This window comes from Rhamphochromis longiceps, linkage group LG4, assembly GCF_057381845.1.
Source record: "Rhamphochromis longiceps isolate RC_006_pf linkage group LG4, R_longiceps_female_GT1.1, whole genome shotgun sequence".
Lineage (NCBI taxonomy): Eukaryota > Metazoa > Chordata > Actinopteri > Cichliformes > Cichlidae > Rhamphochromis > Rhamphochromis longiceps.
Genome location: NC_140560.1, coordinates 29,700,502 through 29,728,257, shown reverse-complemented (window position 1 = coordinate 29,728,257; position 27,756 = coordinate 29,700,502). Strand labels below are relative to the sequence as shown.

The 27,756-nt window shown below is 40.9% G+C and overlaps 1 protein-coding gene across 11 annotated transcripts; it reads right to left on the bottom strand.

The window, feature by feature from the left end:
* Positions 1-712: 712 nt before the first annotated feature.
* On the bottom strand, positions 713-27,756 carry gpatch8 (G patch domain containing 8). Of its 11 annotated transcripts, XM_085404408.1 has the most exons (11): positions 27,599-27,670; positions 23,638-23,715; positions 22,679-22,714; positions 18,453-18,471; positions 15,337-15,409; positions 10,037-10,078; positions 7,617-7,684; positions 6,493-6,579; positions 6,257-6,400; positions 6,032-6,162; positions 713-5,755 (listed from the first exon to the last, which is right to left on the bottom strand). In XM_085404408.1, the coding sequence occupies exons 7-11, from the start codon at positions 7,641-7,643 to the stop codon at positions 1,918-1,920; spliced, it is 4,227 nt and encodes a 1,408-aa protein (XP_085260534.1). In that variant the 5' UTR covers positions 7,644-7,684; positions 10,037-10,078; positions 15,337-15,409; positions 18,453-18,471; positions 22,679-22,714; positions 23,638-23,715; positions 27,599-27,670; the 3' UTR covers positions 713-1,917. The 11 variants fall into 11 exon arrangements, with proteins under 11 accessions (XP_085260534.1, XP_085260530.1, XP_085260527.1 ...); XM_085404404.1 differs by lacking the exon at positions 10,037-10,078; XM_085404401.1 differs by lacking the exon at positions 10,037-10,078 and having other exon boundaries at positions 15,337-18,471.

Below are 27,756 nucleotides of genomic sequence, written 5' to 3'. Positions count from 1 at the left end.
TTCAGTGTTTCATCACAATGCAACTTAAGAATTCTCACCAGAAATTCTTGTTTTATGGTGTAAACTCAGTTACTAGCTTATTAGCTGCACCTGGTCAATACAGTCTAATGTAGTGGACAAAGTAGGATCGAGTTGATGCCATACAATTCTAATACATTAGGCACAATGACCAGAAAATTAGAGACTTTCAACACAAACATTATATCCTGTATTAAGGCAGGACTTAGTGGACAGCCTCATTAGGTTTAGCGAGCTGTACCTAATAAGCTGGGAACTGATAATATATGTAGGTAATAGTTCAAAGAAAATCAATGGAAGCAGCCCCTTTCTGTCACATGCTTTCTTTCATTTATTCTTGGTCTCGTCTCACTATGTGAGTGATTTTAAAGAAATTAAATCTATAATTTTCTTTCTACAGCCTCGTGTAATGGTTCTGCAAGTGCTGACAGGACTGTTTCCCCTTTTACAGTAAACAGTATTAATCATAGCCTGTGAACAGATACACTAAATGCATGCTGCATTCACACGGATTGACTGTTTTCGCGAAGCCTATTCCAGGTAACTCCAGCACCATCTACTGTTGGACATTTACATCTGCAGGGGTTGTTTGACCGTCAGATGAAGCTTATGGAAATAAGGCAGGACCTTCATGTGACCATCTACAGTTATTTACATGGCAATTTCAATAATGAAAAAAATATGGAAAAAGACACACAAACTCAGGATTTTATTTGGTGAAACAGAGTTAAGTCTTTAAAAAATACAGAGTTGCTACTTTTCTTTTTAAACAGGTCACTGCTGTTTGGCACCCCAGCAGGGATGAACAAACCACCGTGATAAAATACATGTGTCCACCTCCCATCCAATTTGTCATTTGTCTGCTTTTTCCCCTCCCCCCAACAGCAGTGTCAACCCAGTAGAACGTTAATAGGTTAATCTACAGCAGTTTTATTTACAAAATTACACACAAAAAAAAAGCCAAACACAGCTCTTCTTTTGAAGAGCATTTTGGAAAATAATTTAAAAAACAGAAAAATACAATTATTGCAGTATACTACAATCTTATTATATGATGCACAGGCACCATCTTGATGTACAGATTTCAGTGCAATTGATTCAGATGTACCCTCATCCCAGGGAACAAGAGCTTTGCTTCAGAGTATTCAGGAGATTTACACCCCTTCATCACATTTCCCCTGATTTAGAGAGGGCTTCTTGTATGACAGTGTCATACTTGTTTGGACACCATATCGGTTTTGTTTTTTCATATGGCTGTCACTGGTGGGTTTCTTCACATTACACACTGACCTATGTACAAGTTACTGCATTACAAATTACTTTTAAACCAAGAATCCAATAGAGAGTGAGTAGTCATTTGAAAACACAACAAGAGATCAGTAATCATGAAAGAGTCCATCTCTGAAAATTAGATTACACAGATTAAAATGTTCACCTCTAGAACAAAACCACTTCCTTGAATCGTAACACGATTCTGCTTACACCTTTAGCCATCATGTATCTCTTTGGCTGCCAAAATAAGCAAAAAAAACAACAAAAAACTCCAGTAGTTTCTGAGGCTGTTACTATTCCCCAAATTGGAATATAAACCAATGGTCTAGAGGAAGTGTCTACAGTTTGTAGAGGGGGGAGAAACAAATCTGTGAAAAAATGAGAAAATAAAAATCTCACATGTACCAGAAGAAAATGTTAGTGTTGATTTTGAACCCAGCAGTCTTAACCACTTTGTGGTGACGTGCTGCACTGTGAAGGCCAGTAAAGTTCTCATAAGATCCACATCTTACAGCCTGCATGATGTAACAAAGACTTTATTTAAAACCCTAAACCAAGAGAGTTCAGGTTAAGTCTTTCATTTAGTGGTTGGTTGTTGTGAACACACTACTTCATTTTCATTTGTTTTCAAGAGCCGTGGTTAGGGGGGTGCTGGAGGTCCTGTCCTGAGAATATTGGGTGTAAGAGTGGGTGGAGCTGAAGCGCTGCTGCTGCTGCAGCCTGTGAGGGTCGGGGTGTGAAAAGTGTGGGGTAGAGGGCTGTGTGTGGAACATGGTGGAGAGCTAAGGGGGTGTGATGAAGTGCAGAAGCAGGGATAATATGTATTGGCTGACCAGAGAGGAAGGCTGTTGGGTGGGCAGGGATCAATCCTGCATGCCCCAGTGAGTGTCCCAGAGAATGACCAAGTGACGGCCCCAAAGGAGACAGGGAGATGGGGGTAAGGTGATGCTGGGGAATGTGATGTACCTGGGCCAGCTGGGCATGTGCCGGATGTGGGTGGTGGGGATGAGCTGGGTGGATGCCCATTGCCGCAGCAGTGGCTGCATGGTGCTGAAGGATGGCGTGTTGCACTGTGGTGATGGATGTGCCAGAAGCTACGGACACAGTTGGCTGCTGAATATGGATCTGCTGCAGGGCTGGTGGAGGGGGCGCTGGGGCCAAAGTGGCAGCTGCTGCGGCAGCGGCTGCTGCAGCAGCTGAGGGAAAAGTCTTGACCTGCTTGGCTAAAAGCTGCTGCTGAATATGCTGTTGTGCAGCCTGTTGCAGCTTGCTGTATTTCTCCATCTCCTCTGGTGTGAATGTAATTGGCTGACTTTCCAAAGGAGCCAGTCCATCCTCCTCTGCCTCCATGCCATCCTCCTCCAAGCTGGGCGGTGGGTAACCAGGGTAGGCATGCATGGCAGCCTGCTGCTGCTGCATTTCAGGCATCATGGACTCCATCATTTGGTTCTGGGAAAGGTCTTGTCCTGACTCTCCTTGGTACTGGGGCATCATCATGGAGGGCTCTTGTTCAAATACTGGCCGGGTTTCTTGGTGCCCCTGGTCTTCTGTTGTAGGCTGCTGTGTCTCTTCTTGAGTCACTGTGCTCTGTGGGGCTTCCTCAACCTTCTGAACTGGTGGAGCTGGAGGTGGTGGTGGAGGTGGGAACTCCCTTATAGGCTCTACTAATATAACCTCTCCTTCAGGTTCAGAGCTCTTCCCCGTCCCTGATTTCTCTCCCTCTTCAGGTCTGATTAAAGGAATTGCTGGCTTTTTCCCTGCCTGCAGCTTACCAATTAGTGGAAGCATGGCTTTGTTTCCAAGGGATGGGGGTAGTTTTGGGCCAAAATAGCCCTGCGGTGGGTCTTTAATCTTAATCCCAGATTTTGTTCCTGTGGTAGAATCTTCAGAGCTTTTCTTGGACTGAACCTTCTCCAACAGCTGTCGTGCAGTTAGAGTGTTTTTCTGTTCTCCTGCATCTCGAGACCCCCCTGGTCTCAGACCCAGCGAGCTGGATGAATGGGTGTTACGGTTAAGGCCTCGTGAAGAAGAAGACCGTGGAGACTGGGAGCGGTAGATGCGTGAGCGGTTGAAGTCTCTGCGATGGGTGTCACTATCCTCTCGACCCCTAGTGCTTCGCCTGTGAGGAGACCCTTTATTTGAACTGGAGGAGCGGCTAGCAGAGCTGTAGCTACGACTGTAGCTCCGCCTCCAGGATCTTGCACTAGTGCTGCGACTCCAGCTGCTGGAGCTTCTGGAGCTGCTCCGATGATGCCGTCTATGCCTCTTCCTGCGGCTGTAGCTGCGTGAACGTGAGCGTGAGTCTTCTGAAGAGGAAGATGTGTACTGATGCCTCCTGGATCGTCTACGTCCTCGGCTACTCCTGCGGTCATACTCTGAGTCGGATGAACGTTTGGAGCGCCTACGTCTGCGACCTTCTGTGCTATAGTCGCTGTAGCTGTCTGAGTAGCTTCGGCTACGGTGGCTGTAGGCACTGCTGCCTGCTGAGGAGCGCTCAGAGCTGCTGGAATAAGAGCGACTACGGGAGGTTTGGCCACGATGACGTCGGCGACTGCTACCTCGTCGTTCCCCCCGTCTCGATGAACGGCTGCAGGATCGCCCTGATTCTTCACTATGGTGGCGGCGCTGTTCCCTCGGGCTTGACCTGTGATGACGTGAGCGCTGGGTATTAGAGCCCCCTTCTTCACTTTCACTGCTCGGAGGTCTACCAGAGCCAGGACTCTTTTGGGCTGAGGTGGAGCACGAGGCACTTTGAGATGCACTGGTGTCAGTCTTTTGTCTTTTGTTGCCACTGTGCTCTTCAGATGAGTTGGCCTTGTCAGTACTTTTTCCATTCCCTCCTTCTGCTCCAGATTTGCAAGGCACTTCCTTAGCACCACGTTTCCTCTTCCCCAGTTCTGCTCCTGTAGCTCCTTCCCCTCCAGTTGTCAGCTGTACAGAGGAGGTAGCAGCTTTATCTTCCGACTTTGGTTTAGGTTTTTCCTTTTCTTCACCTGTTGCCTCAGCTTGATCTTGAGCCTTGTTTTTGCTCTTCTTACGTTTGTGTTTTTTCTTTTTTTTGGGCTTTTCTTGTGTTACCTCAGTCTCACCTTCTGCATCTTCTCTCGCTCCTTTTTCTTTTCCTTTGCGTTTTGAATGCTTTGCAGACTTCTTATGCTTCTTCTTTTTCTTCTTTTTCTTTGCACTATTACTTCCACTTGTGGGCTTTTGTTCTTCACTTTCTGGCTGCCCAGACTCTCCTTTTGACACTAGCTTGTCTTTGTCAGCACTAGTTCCAGGTTTAGTAGCCATTTCTACTTCAGATGGTGAAGCATTCACTTCTTGTCCCTTGTCATCAGTGTCTTCACCAGGCTTGGGGGACTTTGCCACTTTCCCACCACGCACTCCTTTGTTACGGGACAGTTTGAAGTCAAAGTAGAGGGGATTGCAGCTGTAAGACAGGGAAGGTTGAGCTTTTGTAAATTCAAGGAGCTCTGATGGCCACTGCAGGGTTGTAGTCTCATCTTTGCTCAGGACTGGAAAGAAGGGACCAGTGGGCATTTTCGGACCAGCGTTTGTATCCACAGTATCACGCGTCTCTGCTTTCTGGGTGGGTGAAGCTGGTACAGCAGGAGCTGCATCTTCTGCACATGAAGGGGTCTCCTCTTCTGCCTTTACGTTAGCTGATAGAGGAACTAGGTCTGGGTCAGCATCTACAGTAACATTGCCATGTTCCTTTTCAGTTTTGCACTCTGTCACACCACTCTCTGTCTGTTCTGGACTTTCTTCAGCCTTGTTCTCCTCTTGTGTCTCTTCCTCATCGTCTTCATCTTTGCTCTGACACTGTTCAGAGGCTTTCATGAACAGCAAAAACTGGAAGTGTGGCTTTACTCGACAGTGAGCTGGTGGTACATAGTGGTAGTACTGAGGCTCTTGTCCAACATATCCTTCATTGGTTTTCATCATCATTTTCAATTTGCTAAGCGTTGATGCTAAAGATCCTCCATCATCAGGCTGCTGCACCTCTTCTGTACCTGCTGCATCACCTCCTTCTCCTCCTTCACCTCCTCCAGACAGTCCCTTAGGGCTGTCTGTGCCACAGCCTGATGTGTCATCTTGTCCTCCAGCCTTTTCTCCCTCTTGACTCTCCTCTGTCTCCATAGCTTCCTCACCATGATCAGCAAAAACAGCAGCTGCTGTCTCCAGTTTTACTGGTGCTTTCTTGGCAAAAGAGAATGATACACTGACTTTTGATGCGTTGCTGGAAGTTGGCGAGGATGAGGCATTCTTTCCCAGAGAGAAGCTAAAGGTTGGACCAGACTTTGGGGAGGCTTGACCAGTTTTATCTGACAGTGATCCTTCCAGGGCAGTGTCTGCCAAAGACTGTGTCATACTGTTCTCGGGTGTCATGCTGTTGCTGTCTTCTCCTTTCTCTCCATCAACAGCGACTGTAGTTGTTTTGAACATAGGTCCACTTCCAGGAGTTCTGAAAGAAAACATTACACCAATGTGATGCTGGACAAATTTTTACTATCGAGGTCTTTGACGTTAATTTTTATCATGCTTACTGGAAAAGATGAAAATATACAAAAATATGTTTTAACTTACAGTAAGTGAAATGAAATACATTTTGTTGAATTTGTCTAGTTTGGACTAACATATTGAACCAGTGACATTTATAAAATAAGTAATTTCACCATGTCCCATTAAATATATATACACAACCCATCCAGCAGATGGCACTCCAGGAACAAATACTTACCGGTCTTGCTGTTTTCTCTGCTCAGCAAGCTCATGCAATCGCCGCAGCATCTTTTCTTGTTTTTTTCCATCTTTCCGGGAACGTGATGACACATTACGAGCAAACTCTCTCTGCTTCAGCTCTTTAAGCCTCTGCAAGACAGAGAAAACGGGAACATCATTTCATCGTGTCTTTAATTAAAAACAGATCTACATCAACACCGCAATGCTTGCTAAACAGCAGTACCTGCTTGTGAGCGTGGTCATAAGAGTTAATGTGGTTGTCAAATTCCTGGTGTTTGGTGTACTGTTTGTCACACAGCTCACAGTAGAAATTGGCTCTCAGGTCTTCCAGAGCTTTTGCGATGGCTTTTTCTTTTTCCATCTGGTCCTGTTTTTAGTGGGAAATTTAAAAATACAGTATCAAAAAAATACAAGTGATAACAATTATTATCACTGTGACAAAGAGATAAACAACCTCACCTTGTATTTTTGTCGCAGTTCTTCTGTATCTTCCTTTTCCACTTCGAGGACTCTCCTCTTCTCTGTGGCATCCTCGGCATAATCCAGCTAGGACAAACAAAAAAGTCACATCATAAAGCAACAACATTGTCAAAGCCAGTCCAAGTTCATCTTATATACCAAAAATGAGTTTAATATGGTGCATAGAAGAGCTGATGTGACTTGAACGCATCGAGTCCCTACAGTGACTATAGAAGACAGCACATGGAAACTCCAAGAAGAACAGTTGGTCAGTTTGTGTCGCTTGTGTGCTGTTACACACGTTTATCATGCTACACGTTTATCATGCTGACTGACTGTTTGCTGTAGAAACATCTATGCGACCAAGGTAGGTGAATGTTATTTCAAGACAAATATCAAAGACTAAAGGCAGGAGCTGAAATAACTGACAGTGATGCTCGCTGAAAATTTAAGCATAGTTTTATTTAGCTGGGCAGTGTTGGTGTCACATTCTTCTTTGTGGTTTTTACATGTTTTGTTTTCATTAAATAGAATCATTCATCATTCATGTCTGAAGGTATTTGAAGTGGTTAAGACTGTCCATGGCAGTCAAGATCTTTAATATGTTGAACACAGAACACCTCTGCATGAACTGCGTGTTGTGAACAGGACCCGTTATACTTAAGTAGTCCTGTAGGAAGTCACTGTGCCATAGCCTTGAGACTTCTCTTAAGGGACCTAGCAAAGGAATGTATCCCATACTATGAGATAGATAGATATACAAAAATTTGTGCTAATTATTCACTCACAAAGTGTTTCTTAATACTTAACAGTATGGTTTTTATGCTATGTAAATGTCTTTAGAGCTCCTGATGATTGGTCCAGAGGCTATCTGGTTGACTCATCAGGAGCAACCCTGAAACATGGGATTTTCAAAACCATGCGACCTTGTATAACACAGCATTTTAGCTCAACTGCTCATTTTCAAAGTCATTTCTATTTCACAGTCAAAGCACTCACCCCAGTGTCAAAACAAGTTCATAATATTTATCTAAACACCTTAAACTACTACTTGGGCACTTAAGGTGCAAAAAAAAAAAAAGAAAGAAAGAAAATGTACAAATCGATAAAAATGAGCATCATACCTCCATCTCCATTCGTCCCATCCCCATGACATCATACTTAAGGATGATGGGCACAGGGTCAGTGCGTCCTAAGGGTAGAGAGAGAGAGAGAGGACCAGGTGAGCTTTTTTTAATGCTTGGATGAAGAACCAACTCGGAGACAGCCTGCTTTTAGAGCATAGGGTGCTGGGGTTAGAGAATTTTGCCTTCAAGTGCAAAGAGACCAGAAAGCTACAGTGAACCAAACACCAGCCATTCTCACAGCTTACTGCAGCCACCAGCTACAAACCAATTTAGCCTTCCTGTTACATTTGACCGGGCTGCTGGTTTGCATTATGAATGAGTCAAATTAGCTGCACTGGATTCCTGATGGAGTAAATGAAGACAAGGGGATCAGGATTGCTCAGTAAAATGTCTTGATATAGAAGTACACTACAAAGCATACTGATCTTTAAGCCGGTATGTTTTCATTTGTGCCTCTCTGGCACCCCTCCTCCATCCTTTCATTCCTGCAGTCCTGTTAAACCAGAATGCCAAGTTTATCAAGGACGCTGCAGCTCGAGGGACTGTGTGTGTGTGTGTGTGTGTGTGTGTGTGTGTGTGTGTGTGTGTGTGTGTGTGTGTGTGTGTGTGTGTGAGGGGAGCTGCAGCTGCTGCTACTGCTCACAAAACACCACTGCGACATCCTCCTTGAGAGTAACAAAGGCTCCCAATATTATCTAAAGGCTATTGCATCACTTCTTGCTGAACTGTCTGTCTGACCATTTACTGTCCTGAGGTCCAAACCTGTTCCCTTGTCAGAGGCCCCCCTTTCCTCATTATGACTGAAGCTGAAAGATTTTTCTTCCGTTTACTTAACCTATGTTATGTAAGCTGTGAAAAGAGCTAGATCAGAAGGAAATTAACTTGTAGAAAAATAAACAAACCAAAGACAACCAAAAAAACAAAAACAGAATGAAACATTAAAGATATAAAATATATGTAAATCAAAACTACATTGGAGATTGACACTGAATTGCTTGATCCACTCATAATCAGCCAAACAAAGCAGAGAGAAAGAGTCAAATTAAAAAAAAAAGAAGAAAAAAAGGACACAAGCACTGAACTACAGCAGAGTGACGTCACAGGCCAGGTATCGCCATGGTGACAGTGCAAGGGATGGGGGATACTTACCTGGTAAAACATGGGCATGAGTAGGAGGAGAAGGAGGGGGGGACAGACAGACAGACAGGGGAATCTCAAAACAAAAGGCATAAAGAGAATTTGGACTAGTCTGCTGCTCCTGATGCCAGCCAGATGTAATAATTAATCACACTGATAGTGATTATCAATTCAGTTTGGTTTCAGTTTTTTTCCCCTCCCACAAATCCAATAATCCAATGTAGGTTTTTCCACAAATTAAATTTCTATGTATACCATTGGGCATATGGAAAAACTACTAATATTTAATTACAGTGGCGCTAAATAAGATGTAACCTTAATACCAGTTGGTGCCATATATAAAGAAGAGAAAATAGAATTCTCCTATTCGTAAATACAGATGATTTTCAATCAAGAGAACGAAACATAAGTAATGGAGTAAATAATATGTTCAAAACCTTTTGGTTTTGATTAAAATTTCAAAATTATCACAACCGCAGTGGCTTTCTTACACATTCTTACTTTCCTAGACAGGAAAGTAAGAAAAAATTTATTGCAAATCTCTGTTTCTTTTAGCCATCATAGCCCAATGACATAGTCATTTTAAAAACAAATGCATGGGCATAGTAGCACCCTGTATAACAGTCTGCCTGCACTCTCAGTCCCACGGCAGTGTCTGTCACCTAGGCAGGCTTTTTTTTTTTTCTTAAACAGAATACCTAACAGTGATTGGATGATTTTTCTGGCCATATTCAAACTAAGGAAGTGAAAGAAAACTGCTGATTTTGAGATCACAAGACTACTGATAGCCTGGACATGTAAGTTCATGCCCTTTATCAAGCAGCAGCAGAAGTGAAACCAAAAACAGGGTTTAGTCTGTTAGCCAGCCACTGCAGTGGTCTCTCTGACAAGTCACAAGTCAGGCCTAGAATTATAGATTAATGAACAATTACAGTCATCCCAAACTATCACCAATCTTTAAACACAGTGACAATACTTCCACATTACCCATTCCAGTGAAAAAGAAAGGGACCAGACAAAAACAATGTGCATCTAAATCACAGGGTGTGAATCACAAGGTTTTTTGGAGAAAAAAAAACTGAAAACAAACAAAATGACAATGTTCTAAGAGTAATACATATGCATGGTAATATACAAGCAGCAGAATGAAGACTAATACAGAGAGAATTAAAGCCTATGTAGCATTGGTGCTCTGATGAAAGGAAAAACAAACCAAAAAAAAATTGGAGAAATAAAAACAAACAGAAAACAATTCAATTGGGGGATAAAATAACATTTACCACTAAGTTTACCATCAGCACAACATGGGCAGGATCAAATCGCTGTAAAAAAGAAACACCAATTGGTTAAGCAGGAAGATTGAGGCACATAGAGAAGGGAGGGTGGGGTTGGGAGTGTGGTTATGGGATTTAGGGGGGTTCATTACCAGAGGGGCTACTGTGTGTCAACCGCCCCACCCCCCCTCATCCCTTCATTCAGGGCTAGGTGCTTACAGGGATTTCCTCTCACCACTCTCTCCCAACCACTTATCCCAGTCCCCAGGCCCCTAGCCTGATGTCATCTTGTTTCTCAAACAAAATATATCCCAAAAAACAAATTACCACCCCTTACATCTTTTCCACTATGGGAACTTGCGACCTGTAACTGAACACAAGCTAAAAAATGGGGCAGTGGGAGTTGCGGAAGCAAAATCTGAGCTCCCCTCAGGAGATTGTGCTAAATGAACCAACACTATAACATAGCGCAAACAACATGGTTTTAAACTTTATCATGACGAATGCTACCATTTCACTAATACATGCATGTATGCATTCTCATATGTCATTGAGTTCCTGTAGTGGAAAAGCAGGTTGGTTTTACATCTAGTAAAAATCCCTCATATTTTAGCTTGGGAAATAAAAAAAAGTGAAATCTCATCAAATAAGAACTGTTAAAGGAGCTATTCTGCGTAAAAAGACTAGAAACTGCCACGTCTGATAGTATTTTGGGTCTAGAGGGAGGCTTACCGCCTAAGAAAAGTAATGAATCAAAAATATACTTTTGCCTTTTTAAAGATGTGGTCAAATATCTAGATTGAGACAATAGGTGTCTCTAGGGATGACCACCATTTTCCCCCTCTGAGCTTTTTTCCTTGCAGATGCTTGTCAGCCCAGTTAGCAAATCTCCCTGAGATTCCTTCATTTCCTCGCTAGCCTACCGCCAGCAAGCTCATTTTGGGATGTGCTTAACCATGGAAAAAGTGAACACAAACTACACATAAAATGTACCTGAGGGAAGAGCCAGCAAGGCTTTGAGCAGTGCTTAGAGTAGTTTCTTTATTGCTATGGAACAGCAACGTTACTCAAGTACAACTAAAGATGTTAATTGTGCATCCAATCGTTTTGTCATATAGTCCTATATCATGTGAACGTAGTCGTTTAGTGTGCTACCTCCAACACTGCTTAAAGCCCCAGGTGAATGACAGTTGGAGGCAGGCAGAAGTGCACCTCTGGGACAAACATGCTATGCTGAAGGGGCAAAGAAACGGGGGGAGGATGGGAGCCTGTGACCATGGGGACAGAGACAATTGGGGTGTAAGAGGTGGAGAGGTTTTCCCTGCAAGTTGACTCTATGGCCCGGTCAGTAGCAGACACACACGCATCTCAGTTCCACATAATGACCACACACATACACATGAGTTTCACAGGTTTGGAGGTAGAAACAGGCAAACAAGCAGAGGGGAGAAAACTTGTCTACTCTGCAAGCCATTCACAGTCTGAGCCATGGTTACAGCCAATCAGATTACCCAACAGCAGCCACGGAAATTCTAAGAAGGGGGGGAAAAAATCTAACATACACGGAGATGATGATTCTAAGGATTTTGAATGAATCATGGCTTCCTAAATCTACCTTGATTTAAAATGGATCGTCCTTTGTTCAAATTGAAGCACATTACTCATAAGCAGATTGAAATAAAGGTTTAGTGATTATAAAGCAAAGAAGAGGAAGCTGACAGAGGCCATTAGCCTATGATAAACTGTAAAAGGGGTGTTACACTGAGGTCAACTGCAGAGTGGGAAAAGAAAACACACCCACACACACACATACCCACCCACCCACACGCACACGCACACACACTGACATACAGAGGATCCAACAAACCTTACCTAAAAAAAGGGCAAAAGGGACAAAAGAAGAATAAGAACAGAGTCAATACAGTGAAAAACTTAAAAAAGGGGACACAATGCTTTAATGTCAAATTTCATCAACCGTCTCTTCAGGCAAAGAGGACAGGAAAGAAGAGGAAGATTATAGTGATTATCCAGCAGACTTCAATGAGATGCAATGGTTCACCTATGTGATATGCCTACTCCTAAGTATATTAGCAAAATTCAACAGGAGATAGCGTGCTCCAACACTGGGCCATTAATTCCAGCACAACAACTGGACACAATTTGCCGCAGTCTCATCTGCCCACAAAGCAGGATGCTTACATAATCTCATGACTGGTGCCAGCGGCAAAAACAAGAGCACAGTCAGCCTCTGCAACTTGTTCTCTCCTCCACACAAAGCACACATCCTTATCACATCAAATAGTCTGCTATTCACTGGTTCATGGCCAGATGGAAATAAACAATGATGGTTACTGAACGCTAAGCTCTGAAATTTCTGCTGTTGTTACCCTCCATAAACTTGTCAGCCTGCCCAGAAAGAAATGAAGCAGCCTCTTGGCCTACTCTGGTCCTTGGCCATGGTCAGCCTGAGAATACCTATGAGAGACAACACTAGGAGCCAAGGCCATATATGTACATGTGAGAGCTGCTAGGGTGGCAGCAACAATAAAACTCAACAACCAGAGCTCACGAGAGCTCAGTGTCTCTGGAGGACAAGTGATTCCTAGAAGCAACATTTTAACATGGAAAGAACAGACCATGCATGCTGTAATTCTGCATGAGCAAAAAAGGTAAAGACTATAGTGATTACCTTACTTTAATACCTTTCTACACTCAAATAAAACCAACAAAAAATACATAACAGCTCTATGTTAACAGTAGAGAGAGGATTCATCATGTTCGTCTTCCTCTACTGGTCAGCCAAATGTCAACACTTACCATTATTCTGGTAAACTAAGGACACTGTTTAGTTAGGCAGTCTGTGTTCAAATTTTGTCAAGCACACAGTCCAAGACATTTTCAAGACCCCCTTTTCTCACTCTTTTACTTGGCAATACAGTGTACTGAAAAATCCTATTCCCAGAACCATGTAAACAAGGAAATCTGGATTAGATGAAAACAATTAAGCAGCACTATCCTGGACACATGTTTATAGATCTGTATATATAAGACAAGTAAATTTAAGCAACCCAGATACAAGCTCTGCCTAAGCCCCAACACATTTAAGACAACTATGTAATTTGGGCGTGTGCTTTTCACTGTTTTGCAGTATTAGTGGTGTTTCTCAATAAAATGCCAATATTGAAAACAGATGTTACTGCTAGGTTTACAGGAAGGGCAATGCACTTGAGAAAGCATTGCAACTGAGCAAGACTAAGTGAGCGAGGGAGATGGATAAGTCAGACATGACTAAAATGTTATGGATCCAGTGGACAGAAAGGGACATAGAGGAGGAGGCAGATAAGATTAATACCAGAAGCTATGTAGAAAAACAAGCTCCACTCTTAACAGACTGCAAGGACTCGCTTGCCCTGAAGGCATTGACATCACTCATATAGAATGCTATACATCACTCTTTTTGGGCAGAATTCAGGAAAGGTGAGGCTACGAGTAGAAACAGAAAGGGGAGGAAAAGGAGAAAATGAAGATGCTGATGAGAACAGGAAAGCCAGTGAAGAGACAGGAAATGGCTTGGTGGAGACATGCCAAGGCTCTGCACCACTGCCACTGAGCCAATGAGCCTATGAGCACAGCAGGTCTGAGCTAATGAGGTGCCAACGTCGGCCAAGGTCTAACCCGCACGCTCAGCTATGTGCAGCCTTCTAAGTTCGTGTAATTCAATATAAACAAGGCCATTAGATTACTATGAATGGCCAAGAGAAAGTAAACCTCTCTTAATGCAGCTTTTTAGTCTAAAGCCTTTTACATCTTAGAGAATTTGTTCTAGTGCACAGGTCACTGAGCATTTCAGAGTCACTCTCAAAATACAAAGCAATCCTTAAACTAATAGAGTAATACAATGTAATATGTTCTTGGGCATGCAGTTAGAGTAATAGAAAAGCAGATTTTTAGATTAAATGCTGGACTCATCAATTGTATAAAGTCATAGGTATACAGGGTAAACACTGAGTTTAATGATACAAGAAGTGTTCAACTAATGGGACTGTCCAACACAGTGTCTGATCAAATGTCTGCTAGCTACTAGTGGACCTATGGTCCCTATTTCTAACTTCTGTTTGCGGTCTCAGAGCTGTAGGTCGTGTGATGACCAGCACACACACAGCAACCACACAATGGACAGCATAAAAACTTCTTTTTGATTACAAAAATATGGCAATGCAGTGCATTCCTGTAGGGTTGTGGAGGTGCGCGGAGGTGTAGGCATGTTTATTAGGAACTTAGAACATAATGGCTGTAAAACCATCTTTCTTTCTTTTTTGCATTTCTCTGAATCATCACTCTGTTCAATACTAGCTTGCTGATTAACATATTTATAAACTGCCAGCTTATGAGGTTCACTTTACAGTAACAAAACTGGTTTTTACCATCTATGTGACCGAGAGATGAGCCTGGTCAAAGTGCTGGTTAAAATGCTACAAGTCGGTAACTAAGTGAATCAGAAATAATCAGTGCTACAAGTCTCACTCCAACGTTCAGGGACTTGTGGGGTAAAATAACTCCCCCAGAGGGTCTCTGGGCCTCTGTAGTTAAAATCAAGAGGTCCTTCAAAAGTCTTTAGTCCCTGGGAAAGGTTCTTGCAATGGAAAAAACCCAGCTAATGTGTTCTCATTTATTTGCACCCCTATCCAACTAAAATAAATAAATACTCATGTTTTAACATGTTTTTTAACACAAATCCAATTTAGCTAAAAATGAGATAAGATAAACACTTTATTTATCCCATATTTAGAAAATTCTGATATGATCAGCACATGCTTTCAAGTTCAGGGCATGATCTGAAATAGATAAAACAAATATGTCCCCTGGAGGCAACAAAGAAACCACCATATCAGCAAACTGTATGTTCAAAAGCACTGAATCTGAATGTGAACAAAGGGCAGATTCAACTTTGCTGTCAACTAAAGCATTATGTGAAGATGACTAGCTCCATTCTAGTTCCCAAGCCCCAAAGTCCCTTCCCTAAGTCTTAATCAAGGTCAAGAATATTTTCTTCCCTCTTTCAGTTTAAAGTAACAGCAGTATGAGAGCAAAAAAACAACTACAATGTTTCCTTGAATAACAATCAATTTCACACTACCAGATACAAAGGAAGAAGGCAGAGAAAAGATAAAGAGAAAAGAAAATCTAGCACAAAAAAATAAAATAAAATAATACAAAAGGGGGAATGTGAGAGGAAAGAAAATGATACATAGTGTTCCAATACCATCATACATTGAACTTAAGTGTAAAGAAGAGTGTGCCCTTACCCTGCATGGTTTTGCCAAGGCCTTGGCCCAACTTCCAGCCATGTTTCTGAAGCAGCCGGTGCCCGATGTTATCCTAGCAGAGAGAGAAGAGAAGAAAAAAACCAAAAATATTCCAATAATAAGAGGAGCTTTACCCGTAGCACGGGTGAAAAATAAAATAAAAACAAAATTAAAATAAAAAAACACTAACAAAGAAAAAATAAATAAATAACACTCAGATCACGCTACCATCATCAGCACAACCACCACCACCAACACCATCGTCATTATCGTCATCACCTACAGCGTGTAATAATCAGTGTCTTCCAGCATAAAGAGTGGTAAGGGAGGCTGGGTGTGGGGGAATAAAAAGTGGGAGACTGAGAGGAAGGGTTGAATTCAACTATGAACAATACATGAGGCTATATGTAATCTGTAAACTACAAGATATCCTCCTGAAGTAGGAGTGCATTTTAAAAACCTTTATTAGGCAAAGAAACTGGGCGTGATTATTTCTATATTTTTCCATTGATAAAGGTAACACATGAAGTCACATCCACTAACTGAGAAGTTAAGAGGAGGAGGAGTAGGAAGGAGGAAGGAGAGGGCGATATATGTATCACACGCATACATATATGAACCACTACAGAGCAAGATCTCAGTACACAAAGAAAAGTAACACAGAACAGGTATGGAAATCTAGCATAAACAAAACAAAGACCAGAAACTCCAAGCTTGCTGTGATTCTGTAACCATGACGAGGAGAGCACCATGAAACATATGCAGCTGTCACAAAAAATTATAGCAACAGGAAGAGACAGAAGTGGAACTAGTGGGCCTTGGATTACCATTACAAGGCCCAGGGTGGATAGAATATGCATGTGTGAGGGGATATGCGGGTGTGCAGGTGAAGAGAGGAACACATTGTGTGCATGTAGCCCCACCAGATATACGAAAAATAGCTGTTGTGCTTGTTTTTGGACATCCTTAGCGGCTCTGGTCTGTTATCAATCGTCACATCCCACCAATTTCAACACTTATAATTTGATATTTTCATAGATACCATTAGTATTCAGAAATGAGAAAACATACCTTCAAACTACTTGAGGCCTCTGAACGTGCGTGCAAGGCTTTTCTTTTAATACTAATGATTTCTATGACAAATGCATCACAAGATCAAGCAACTGATAATGAACCAAAGAGGCAAGAGGAGTGCAAAAACATACACAACAGGAACTCTTAGCACACTGTGGGGCCAAATGTGCATGTCGGAGACCGTTATATCACTAGTATGGGTCAGCAAGAAAACAAAAACATTAAGTGAAATGCAAGACCGTCCCACCACTACACACTACAGTACATCCTCAAGCACAAATAAACAGGTAACGATGAGATTTCTTAATAAGCAGTGTTTTGCTGTTGTGATTATAACTATTCCAAGCTTGTCTAACATTCACCAGAGTGCTGCATTCTACCAAAAAACATACAAACCAAACAAAAAGGATATTTATAATCACAAAGAGATTGACATCAACTTTCACAAACAGAAAGTGAAGGGGTTTAAACAGAAAAAAAAACTGCATGCAGCTTTTTGTTAAAGAGTTTTAACAAAAAGGATCGTCGGTGTTAGTAGCGCACTGTGAATGGTACACATACAGAGGAGTGGGGCGGGCTGAGGGGTGTGGGCGGGTTAACAAAACTCCAACTGTGTTAGTCTCAGGTGGTTCAGGCACAGAGAGGAAAGTGATGGCTCAACGGGGCTCAATTAGTTCTCTTTGGTAAAAACAGGAGGTTGGGAGCAGAACAGAGCAGGCTGAGCCATGATGAGGGTGAGTTTCTAGGGTGGTGAAAGTGAACTGGGCTTGTATGAGTTAGTGCATGTGAAGGGGAGTGGTACTCACACACGCAGTGTGCATACTGCATCTCCGCCCACGAGACTTTAATTGAGATACATCTGGCTGTAGCCCTTTTTTAAGGTGGTTTTTCAAAGCAAACTGTTGCCTTCCTTTGCCCTATTTTACAAGTGACATACTTGTACAATATGACATACTCAGGAAACTTAAAAATACTTTGCATTTTGGTGACAAGAATAACATATCCAAATCATCTGGCTGATGTTTGCAGCAAATGCTCAAGAAAGACTCAAATTCTTCACGTCTTGTTTCTGTTACAGTTTGATGGGTTGGTTTTTTTTTTTTACTCCTTTACTGTGCAAATGTCAGATCCTTTCCGCTGTAGAATGAGATAAGAGAGAAATATGCGCTGGGACTAACATGGCAGGAAGGCAACTGGAGACAGACTGCCTGAATCAACTCCTAAATCAGGACACTGAAGGCTAAATTAAAAAGTCTTGCAAATCACTGTTTATTACTTGTTGCTGCCTAGCAGTTGGGCAAGGACTTATATGAATTAGAGGCTTTATGGCCACTAAGGATCATTTCTTCATGCCTAATAGACAAAATGTGCTCTGAATTTATTGTTAGGGGAAAACACTGCAGCAAATTCTGCAGTGAAAGCCACTCCTGTTCTTGACACAGGACCTGCTTCTGTCCTTAACTGCAATATTGGAGTCTGACAAGACTCTACACAGAAAAGCATTTATTGATGAGGGGAATTAGCTGACCTATGAAGAAGGAATTGAGAAAATAAAATCCACCCTGAACTAACTGCTGAGAAAGGCACTCCCTCATCCCCTGCGCAATTGATGTTAGCTGATTTATTTTTCCAGCACAAAATGTGGTTGTTAGGAAAAAAAAAAGACTCAGACTCAAGTGCCATAAATGTATATGCTCCCTTTCACAAATCAATCTTTTGAGTTTAAATCAAGTAATTATACTAGGAAACCCCCCCCCCCCCCCCCCCCCCCCAAAAAAAACAAAACAAAACAAAAAACAACTAAACAAACAAATAAAAAAACCCCAGCAAGGGCATGTTGGATGAGGCAACAGTTCCAACTGCTGACAGTAAGAAAACGATGCGTTCAAAATGTGTTCAGCAAAAGTTAGAGGGCAGAGATGAGGAGCAGACTGGGTGTTGAACAGACGAGTGCACCAAAAGAATAGACAGACAGACAGATGAAAGCAACGACGGCGAGTCCAACAGCAGTGCAAGTGGAGTGAAGGCATTTCCATACGAACCTGGCTTTAAAATACTGGGCTGTCAAAAAAACAGTCACACGTGACACAACGTAAGAAACCGGCCAAACGCTTTCAACTGCAATTCTGCTAGCTTCTCTAGTTCTTAAAAATACAAATCTCTCTCTGCTTTAAAACAAACATAATACTGTATACAAACAGAAAAGGTAGGCATTTCAATAAATCCACCAACTGACTGTTAATATAAGAGAAAGAAAAAAAATAGAAAATGTTATCCAAACAAAGACCTCTACAAGAGGAGGTGTTCAAGAGTGTGCAATGTGCTTTCAATGGCACAGTGCATGGCAACATATATGTAAAAAGGAAAGTGATATGCAGGGGACCCCATTTAGAGACCTCAGAGTATTTACTTTTAGTGAGAGCCTATGCAGCCATTTTAATGAGACAGTATGTGTGTGTCCCTGTCAGGGTGTGAGAAATTGCTTTAGCTCAGATTAACAAAGACATGCCAACACTGGACAGGCATACTCATAAACGTATGGACCGAAGCTAACAAAAACCACGTATTTTCAGTGGTGGTAGACAAGATTGCTTTCTGCAGCTCCTCGTTCATTTTAGCAATTGCCTTGAAAGTGAAGCTCTGTAGTTGTCAGTTACTCTACGTATGACTAAATGAAAACAACCATCTAAGAGCATGAAAAGGCAAAAAAATAAAATAATAAGCCTATTTGTATGTGTAGATGTGGCAGATTTTAAAGATTTCACTTACTAATTTAGGGAGAAAGGGGGGGGGGTCAATTTTATTTCATTTATTTAAAATAAAATAACTAAAAACACGTACTTACCTCATAATTCTGAAGCCACAATTCAAGGTGAGGGAATTTAGCAGTGTAGTTAAGAAATAAACACCTCCAAACAGATAAGTGTTCCTGTTCTTTTTGTGTGTGAGAGTGTGTTGATGTCCAATAGCTACTTAAATCATTTGTGATAGTCTCAATTATGACCCCTTTGGTAGCTGTGGTAAATTTAGAGCCTGTGGTGTTGTGAAAATGTGGGTCAGTTGTGTTTGACCTTTTGCTTGTGCTGTTGTTCTTCCTACCTTTTATGTGACAGACGTCAAACAAGGACAAACAGCTGTGTCAGATACTGTCTGGCTGTAATGCAAGACCCTACATACTTCAGTAACAGCTGATACACTGTCACCCAAATGTTCCTCTTAGAACCTTGGTAACTTTGAGACAATCATAATGTCTACAAGAAGCCTAGAAATACATAATAAAGAAATAAATCTCCCTGTGGCCTGAATACTCATGTTTCTTGGATTGCACATCTGTGTGGTTTCTGTGGCTCTGAGGCTGCCCACTGCATATCGCTCTGGTACTGGGTCAGGTCAGGGAAGGAAGGAGGATGGTAGGATTGAGGGACTAGGAGGGTCAAGAGACGTGGGGGAAATGAGTCTGGGAGAAAAGGTTGTAGTTGTGATTAAGACAGAGTGTTGAGCGGAAATAGTACTGAATGCTATCAAGTTAACACATGCAATGCAAAAAACAGTGTTAGAGAAAATAGCAAAGACCAAATGGGAAAGATAGGAAGAGAAAAAAATATCCCAATAAAGTACCACAGACCTCTAGCTGCCTATAGATCACACACAATAAGTGGCTGGAGAGGGGCTCCGAGAAGCTGGGCCAAAGCATTCACCAACAGCTCCGAGATGTAACACTGGTGATCAAGTGCCACAAATTCTACTGCCTTAGAAGTTTTCACTAAGGAAGCTGTGATAGAAGTGTCAACATAAAAACTTCGCTTAAAATTTAATGCAGACTTTTAGATCTACTTCTATTTATGTGTCGTTTACATCCAAGTATGAAATTCTGTTTTTAAAACATGCTTTTGGGGATTTGGTCAGCGTAATATAGTTACGTTTTTTGCTTTAAAAACTGTACTACACCTTTTTTTTAAAAATTTAAAATTAAGAACAGCCTCATAATATCTTCTGAATCACCAAATATCATCTGATATTTGCTTGCATTGCAGTACTGTGCAAAAGTCGTGAGTCACCCCTCGGTTATTTATATTTTGCTAGCGAATGGGAAATAGGTGAAGCGACTTATTGAAACATCTGCAAAAAAAAAAAAAACAAAAAAAAAAAAACCCAAAAAAAACAGTTTGTACAATTCTAATGAGTATGAAAGTCAAAATTTGGAATGAACACCTTTATTCATCAGCACACCCTGAACCTTCTTAAGCTTTCTTATCATTTATTTAAGCAGTCCTCAGGAATAGTATTCCAGGCTAATTAGAGGTCAGTTAAAAACTCTTCTTTGGATGATGGCTGCTTTTTGAACAGAACAGAAGTTCTGTTCAAAAACAGAAGTTCAGCCAAGATGATCTCACAGTGCTTCAATAATGTTGAGGGCCATGGTCTGGGGAAACCAATCAATGATTGTTAATGTTCCAAAGTGTGCATTTCTATAAAAAGGCATGCCTTTACTGCACTGCACCGTTGTCAGGCTGAAAAATGAAGGTGTTGCCCGTATTTTTTGTGATCATAATTCCTTAAATTTAGAAAAGATCTTAAACAACACTGGTTGAAAGGCAGCCCCAAACCATGACAGAGCCTACAACAGGTCTTACAAATGGTTGTACCCCTCTCCTGAACTCTTCCACACATATTGATAACAATATCATGTTTCTTTTTCTCACGTTTAATGTTTTCTTTCAGATAAATTTATTTGCTTTTTTTTTTGTTAAAGGCCTGCCATTTTGTCCTCCAGTTCTTGAAACTCAAATATTTTTTTAAAAAAACATTACATGGGGCTAGTGACAAAGTGCCTAAGGATATTATTTAAATGTGGTTCTTTGCTACATTTTCAGTTATGAGTAGAGTAGAAACAACACAGGTTCAAATCTTGAAAAGGTGCCTTTTTTATGCTCCAGTGACTCACAGGTCAGTGTTAAGTGGCATTAAAAAAAGAAGAAGAAAAGAAACAAAAAACAAAGAAACAATAGCCTCTGAAAATGGCCTCTCGTTTTAAGAGCTAGTCTTAAAATACATGAAAAAGTATTTAATGTCCAAAGAAAAACCTTTAAAGACCTTCAGAAAGACTGGAGAGCTATTGCACAAGGCCACTTAAAAAAATTACAAGAAGGTCTAGCTATTTGAAAGGAAAATATGAATAAATGGTGGGTGCCTAAATACTTTTGCACAGCACTGTCGGTAAAATCACCTTGCTTTTGAGCATGCACCATCCAAAACAATTATGTTCAATAACACTAACGGTACTGGCAATTAAGTGACAGTTGACAACACCTCTGCTGACGTGTGAGGAGCTGTGTGATGCTGCAGCATGGCCCTCAGGACCCCTCCACAAATAATAGCGCAGGAGCAAAAGAGCCACTTAAGCCGGGTGAGCAGGCCACCTCTCTCCCCCTCACTGTTTTCTCCCTCTCTCACCCACACAGTACAATCATTTTTGTATCTGTGAGGAACTGCTTCATACATAAAATTCTACATAGATAGAATCTTTTAATGTTCTTGGTTAACAGAGTACTACCTACTACCCTTTCTTAAAAATTCAACAAGGCTTGGTCAAATCAAGGGCTCGGTAAAATCCTTTTATAGCATACAGCTATGTTTAATCCAAAACATGCAGGTTATTTTTCAAGCTAATATTGAGGTTAGAAATTATTTTACAGTACTTATAATTCACCTGAGTTCATAATTTTTCATCCATCATTATACTCATTTACTATTGTATACTCTGTGATTAAAGAATTTGTTTCTGTTTTTATAATAATTTAATTGTATTTCAGAGTTATTTAACTCTATGTGGTTACTGATTCTATCTGACATGCTTCATAAAGTGACCTAAAACTGAAAGTAAGCAGAGTTTGAGCCTGCTCACCACACTGCTTGAGAGACAGAACGGGGGTATGGAGAAAGTAAGAAAGACAGAAAGAAGACAGCTGCCTGCGCTATTATCGAAGTGCCTTTTCAGCGAAAAATGCAGTCCCAGTTGCACAAGCACCATGCCAGCACAGAATGACAGAGGGTACTGTACACCGAATCACTGTGTAGTAGGGAGGGAGCGAGAGAGAGAGAGAAACTGAGGTAGAGAGAGAATAGATGTAAAGTTTAACAGTAGTGAAACAGAGATAGCCAAAGAGAGAGAGAGAGAGAGCAAGAGAGAGCGAGAGAAAGATAGTCAGAGAAGCGTTACAAGGACCCTAAAGATAGGAGTAAGAAAGCAGAGCGTGCAAATACAAACCGGGTCATTGCTGCTTAGCTAATAGGGGCCAATTCGCTGCAGGAGAGAAATGTCGAACACCCCAAGTTGTGTACAATAAGATAACTGTCCTATAGACACAAACACTAACACACAAATTCTAAAGCTACATAGACACACACTCACTCAAACACAAATGTATCCACTCACACCATCTAATGTGCACTCGCTTGTTTGCTAAATGGGGTGGAATAAGCACTGCATAGTTTTCATAAACATAAATTTGACAAACTGCAAAACAATCAGATATACAACTGTAAACTAACTAATGTGGTCATTTTAAAAACATATCTGCACTGCAAAATGCATTCTATTGGTCTTCCTTTTTTTAAGACTTTATTTAGGACTACATAAATTAAATTAAAAAAAAATACAAATTAAAAAAAGCCTTGAAATCTCAAAGTGACTCATAAAAAAATATAAGTGACCAGCTTTGTTTAGCATATAAACTCATGCTACACCTATGTGTAACGTGTATGCAGTTTTCATATTAAAATATGTATGAATTTTTCTGTAAGTACTCAAAAACCAGCCACTAATGACAGTGCTTCATCCACTCCATGGTTTCACAGCAATTTCTTCTCCTAGCGCTTAGATGACTAACAATGACTAATGGGAAACTGATACAAAAATCTAACGATTATCTTTAAGCTCTACATAAAACAGGAACATCTAGCCTATACATACTTATTTTGAACTGTCACACAAGAAATGGAGTAGGCATAGGACATGGGAAGTGGGGCGGGGGGACTTAAAGGATATTAATGCACATGAGACAAGTGATTCTACAAGTTAGGTGGCAATGTGTTCAAGAAAACACTGGATGCAGCTACACGGACAGTATGAATGGAGTAAAAGGTGTTGTTCTTATTGCTCCCTGGACCAATCATATCCACTCTCACAGCTGGTCCAATGGTGCAGGATGATGGATGCAGCCTTACCGATTCGATGGGCTTGTCCAGGGATGCCTGCTCCAGCTCCAACTGACCCTCTTCATACTGGTCAAAGTGATTCCCACCCTGATGGACACATTTAAAAGTGTAAAGTAGAAATATATCAGAAAGCAGAAAAGTAGAAAACTAGTAGAAAACTGGTCAATTAATAAAGAAATAATTGGCAACTACTTTGATAAAAGAAGCAGTTTAATATTTTTATTTGAAAATGACTTAACATCATTTGGTCTTCTGACTAATAATTTGACAAAACACGCTTTTTAAACACAGACGAAGATCTGTAATTTTTCACAATTTTCTCACATTTCAGAGATCAAATGATTCATCTGAATTGAGAAAATAGCTGTTACTTAGACACGCAAGTGAAAATAACCATTAGTTGCTGCAGCACTGATGGCAGTTCACAGGAAGAAATTTGTAGGAAGAACTCAGGAATGAACATAAAATCTGCATTTCAAGACAACACATTGCTTGATTCTTATGTCTGCACTTTCAAAACAATGAGACAGCAATATGAAGGGAGGAGTGTCCTGTGCCTGGTACACCTTTACGCCGCCCTTTACACTGAGCAACAGACCAGCACACAAATAACTAAAAGATCTGATAACCTTGACTAAAAACTAAAGTGACAGCTGAGTTCCATTTCTTTATTTCACATTAAATTTCTTCCAGCAGTTACAGTGACTTAATGCTTCCTCAGGATATCTGACTGAATATGAAGCATAGCTTTAGAAATACAAACTGAATCTTGGGTCAGGCTGAGAGTGAGTAATGGGCTTACCACCCCAACTGAAGGAGTGAGCTTACAGAGCAGTTTCTACTCAGAGACAGATGGCTTCCTTTCTCTGGCAGCAGAGGAGAGACAAAGGTCATGTTTACGAGTTTGCTTTATTCTACCCTCAGAATTATGAAAGACTACAAAGATATTGGACGGTGTATTACTTACTATTTACTTGTAGCATCTACAAGCAGGTTAGTGTGGACAGGTAAATCAAAAGCAACTATTAAAAAAAAATAGAAAAGAAAAAGAAGCAAAGTTTTGTAAGCAGAAGAATATTTAGTTTCCCTCTATATTCCTAAGTCTTCTTGCACTGGATGATAACTGTTAATACTCTACAGCATACATCACTTTGGTCATTTTGTGAAACTCTGAAAAGAAATGTCTGTTTAAAAACAAAAGAAACCAATGCTTATGTGGCTGGGCAATGGAACTGCAGCACTTTTTTTTCAGGAAGCCTGGTTTTGCAGAGATAAGCAACTATTTAATTCAGCCTACTATAATGAGGTGATGAGATGCCATACTTGCTGTCATTAATTCAGACGAAACAGGACCCTGCATCAGTATGAGCGAAGCCGGGGATTATGAGAAGAAGAGCTGCTTGGGAAGCGCAAAGGGCTTATTTGTGAACAAATCGATGGCTCCCTGCAGTTCCCCCCTCATCTCCTCTTCTACAGACTTTCTGTCCAAACCACTTAATGTGCTATCAACACTGCCTCTATCCACCACAATGACTTCTAATTTTCACTGCCGTTTGCTTCCTCATCACTCTGACTCTTAATACATGAACCCCACACCAGTGCTGCATAGAAATGACTCTGACCATGTTCTCCAATCTGCATTACAAGAGTAAACTGCCACTTGTGCTATTGCAGTTAAATAGATGTCCCATACCACATCGCATTAGGAAATGAGAGTTACTCTATGCAGGAGCTCATGAATTGTGTTATATTATTCTGCAAGTCAAGACTAGTCATGTTCTACAGGTCCAACAGCACTGCTAAGTCATTAAAGAGGACAGGGTTGTTGGGCTAGTTGTGCTATAGATATTAGGTAGACCATCTGTGGGTGTTTCCTGAATAGTGTTGCTTGGCAGCAAGCTTTTATCCATGGAGTCAGAGAGAAACTTTCTGAATACTGAGCATATGAATGCCTTCGCAGCAGTTCTCACATACAGAGCTCTACTGTGCTGTGCTGGAGCTGCCCTCAACAGACTCATTCAGACCACACAGCAATTCATCTCTCACTGACAAACCAGCAAAAAAAACAAGTTCCACAGTGGGTGCAGAGGGGGAAAAAACAAAACAGTTTCTTATATGCAAGCTTATAATTAGAACTTAATTGCATGTCTGGTAGTTTGTCACAACACTGCTCAAAGAAACAGCTGATTTCCAACTGTAATTATGTTTGATACTATTACCAAAATACACCCAACTTTAACCAAAAAGCTTAACACCAGCCCAAAAGATTACATGCTTTAATGTCATTTTTAAAATGTATCTTAATAACGGAACAGAAAAATCTAAGAAATACGAGCAGAAATCATAGATACAAGCATTCATCCATGGATTAGCATTCAATTAAAAGCTTTAAACTCATAAACTAACCCAGCCTGAACACTGCTATCAACACAGAAAGTCTCCTGCTTTTTTACAAAAAGTATAAAATAAAGGGGACATAGACATGACAAAAAGAACTGAACTATGTCCATGTATGTACAATGAGGCAATGCAAGTTTTTCAAATAGATAGGGTGATGCTTCCTAGAATCAGTGTTTTGAAATCTCCATGCTAAATGTGTTGGTGATGGGCTTGTTTTATTTATTAAAACTCCTTCCACATTAGTGTACTGTAATTAAGAACAGAAAAGCATTAACATGTGCATCAGAATGATATCTGAGATTCAAATCGCCACACTGCCATGTATCCACTCTTTTGAAGTATCTTTGAACCAGATAACACATTTCAAACAGATGTTAAAACAGTTACTTTATTCTCACTTGCAGTAACAGCTTATAGACCGCCCAACAACAACAACGTCAAAAGTGGGAAGTCCACAAGAATTTAAAAAAAAAAAAAAGTTTGAAAGAATTGAGTTACACAGTGGACGAATGACCCTCTAGCGAAGGGTTTATAATTAAACAATACCAACAGTCAAGATGCAAGTTTATTTTGTAGTCTAGTAAGCATAACAGTATTTGGTTTCTACTGGGTGCGGTCTTAGATCCAAGATGGGCTTGTGGGGGACAAACAGCTCAAACAGAGGTTGTGAAATTAATCTATTCAGCTACAGAACCAAGCCAAATATACAACCTGAATAACGTCATGTGACAAACATAAGATTTTTAACTGGCATCGGAGATGTACTTATTAAGATAACGCAAAATATTTACAAAGACTCCCAGTTACTGTGTCAATATTCAGCCAGACGTTTAAATGCGGGTGGAAACAAAACAAAAGTGTCATCGGTGTGAAACCAATGCTAAAAGACAGTTCATTTACACAGTTACATTAGCAGATAATCAGTATATGAATGACCAAGGACACTGTACTTAAAATGTGTCGCTAAACATGCTCCTAACTTACACTCTGTGTTTTCAAGTCGATACCGGGGGCAATTTCTGAATAATATCCGACAGCTATCTGTTGCTAGATTCATCTTGACCTGATGATGACCAACTGTGGTGGAATTTCAGCTGTCAAAATAATACAGTCATTTATGGCTATTAATGCTACAACAGCTCAATGTGCGTACAAGCTAGCTATGTTAGCTCACTATCCATCCTTAGCATATGTCGAAAAATAATCAGAATGCCCAAGGTCACTAATGAGCTAATTGGGACTCCAGTATCTATTTTGCTGTTGCGTGGTTAAATGTTTGTAGTTTCAGAAAGAAACGGTTGATAATGAAGACGATAATCCAAGACATGGGTCAAATATAGCACTCAGGCGAACACTGAGCCGTAAGGCAAGTTAATATCAAAAGAGCCGCAGTGCACTAGCGTTAGCATAGCTAGCTTGCAGTGCTAGCAACGGGGATCTAGAGCGAAATGCACGATGGTGTACACGATACGTCAAAACTGTCCTTAACCTTCAAATAGATATTAACTTACTGAAACACCTCGACACTTTAAAAAATATGGAGGTGGACCAAATATTTAACATGCATTACCTGGAAATCACGCTCTTCGTTGAACCTAGAAAATCTGTCGGCCATTTTCTGAACGCAGCAGCAGTTGTGTACTCGCTCAGTCTGTGTCCAACAGAAGCGCGCTGTGGTGGGGAGGACGTTCTGCGGTGAATTTACACTTCACTGCCAATATCCACCAA

Excerpts from the sequence above, each read along its gene's own strand:
- gpatch8 (XM_085404399.1), bottom strand. The coding sequence starts at position 27,643 with ATGGCCGACAGATTTTCTAGGTTCAACGAAGAGCGTGATTTCCAG. Across the intron at positions 23,716-27,598 it reads ACGAAGAGCGTGATTTCCAG|GGTGGGAATCACTTTGACCA; the intron begins GTAATGCATGTT and ends TGTGTCCATCAG. Across the intron at positions 6,401-6,492 it reads AACTGCGACAAAAATACAAG|GACCAGATGGAAAAAGAAAA; the intron begins GTGAGGTTGTTT and ends CACTAAAAACAG.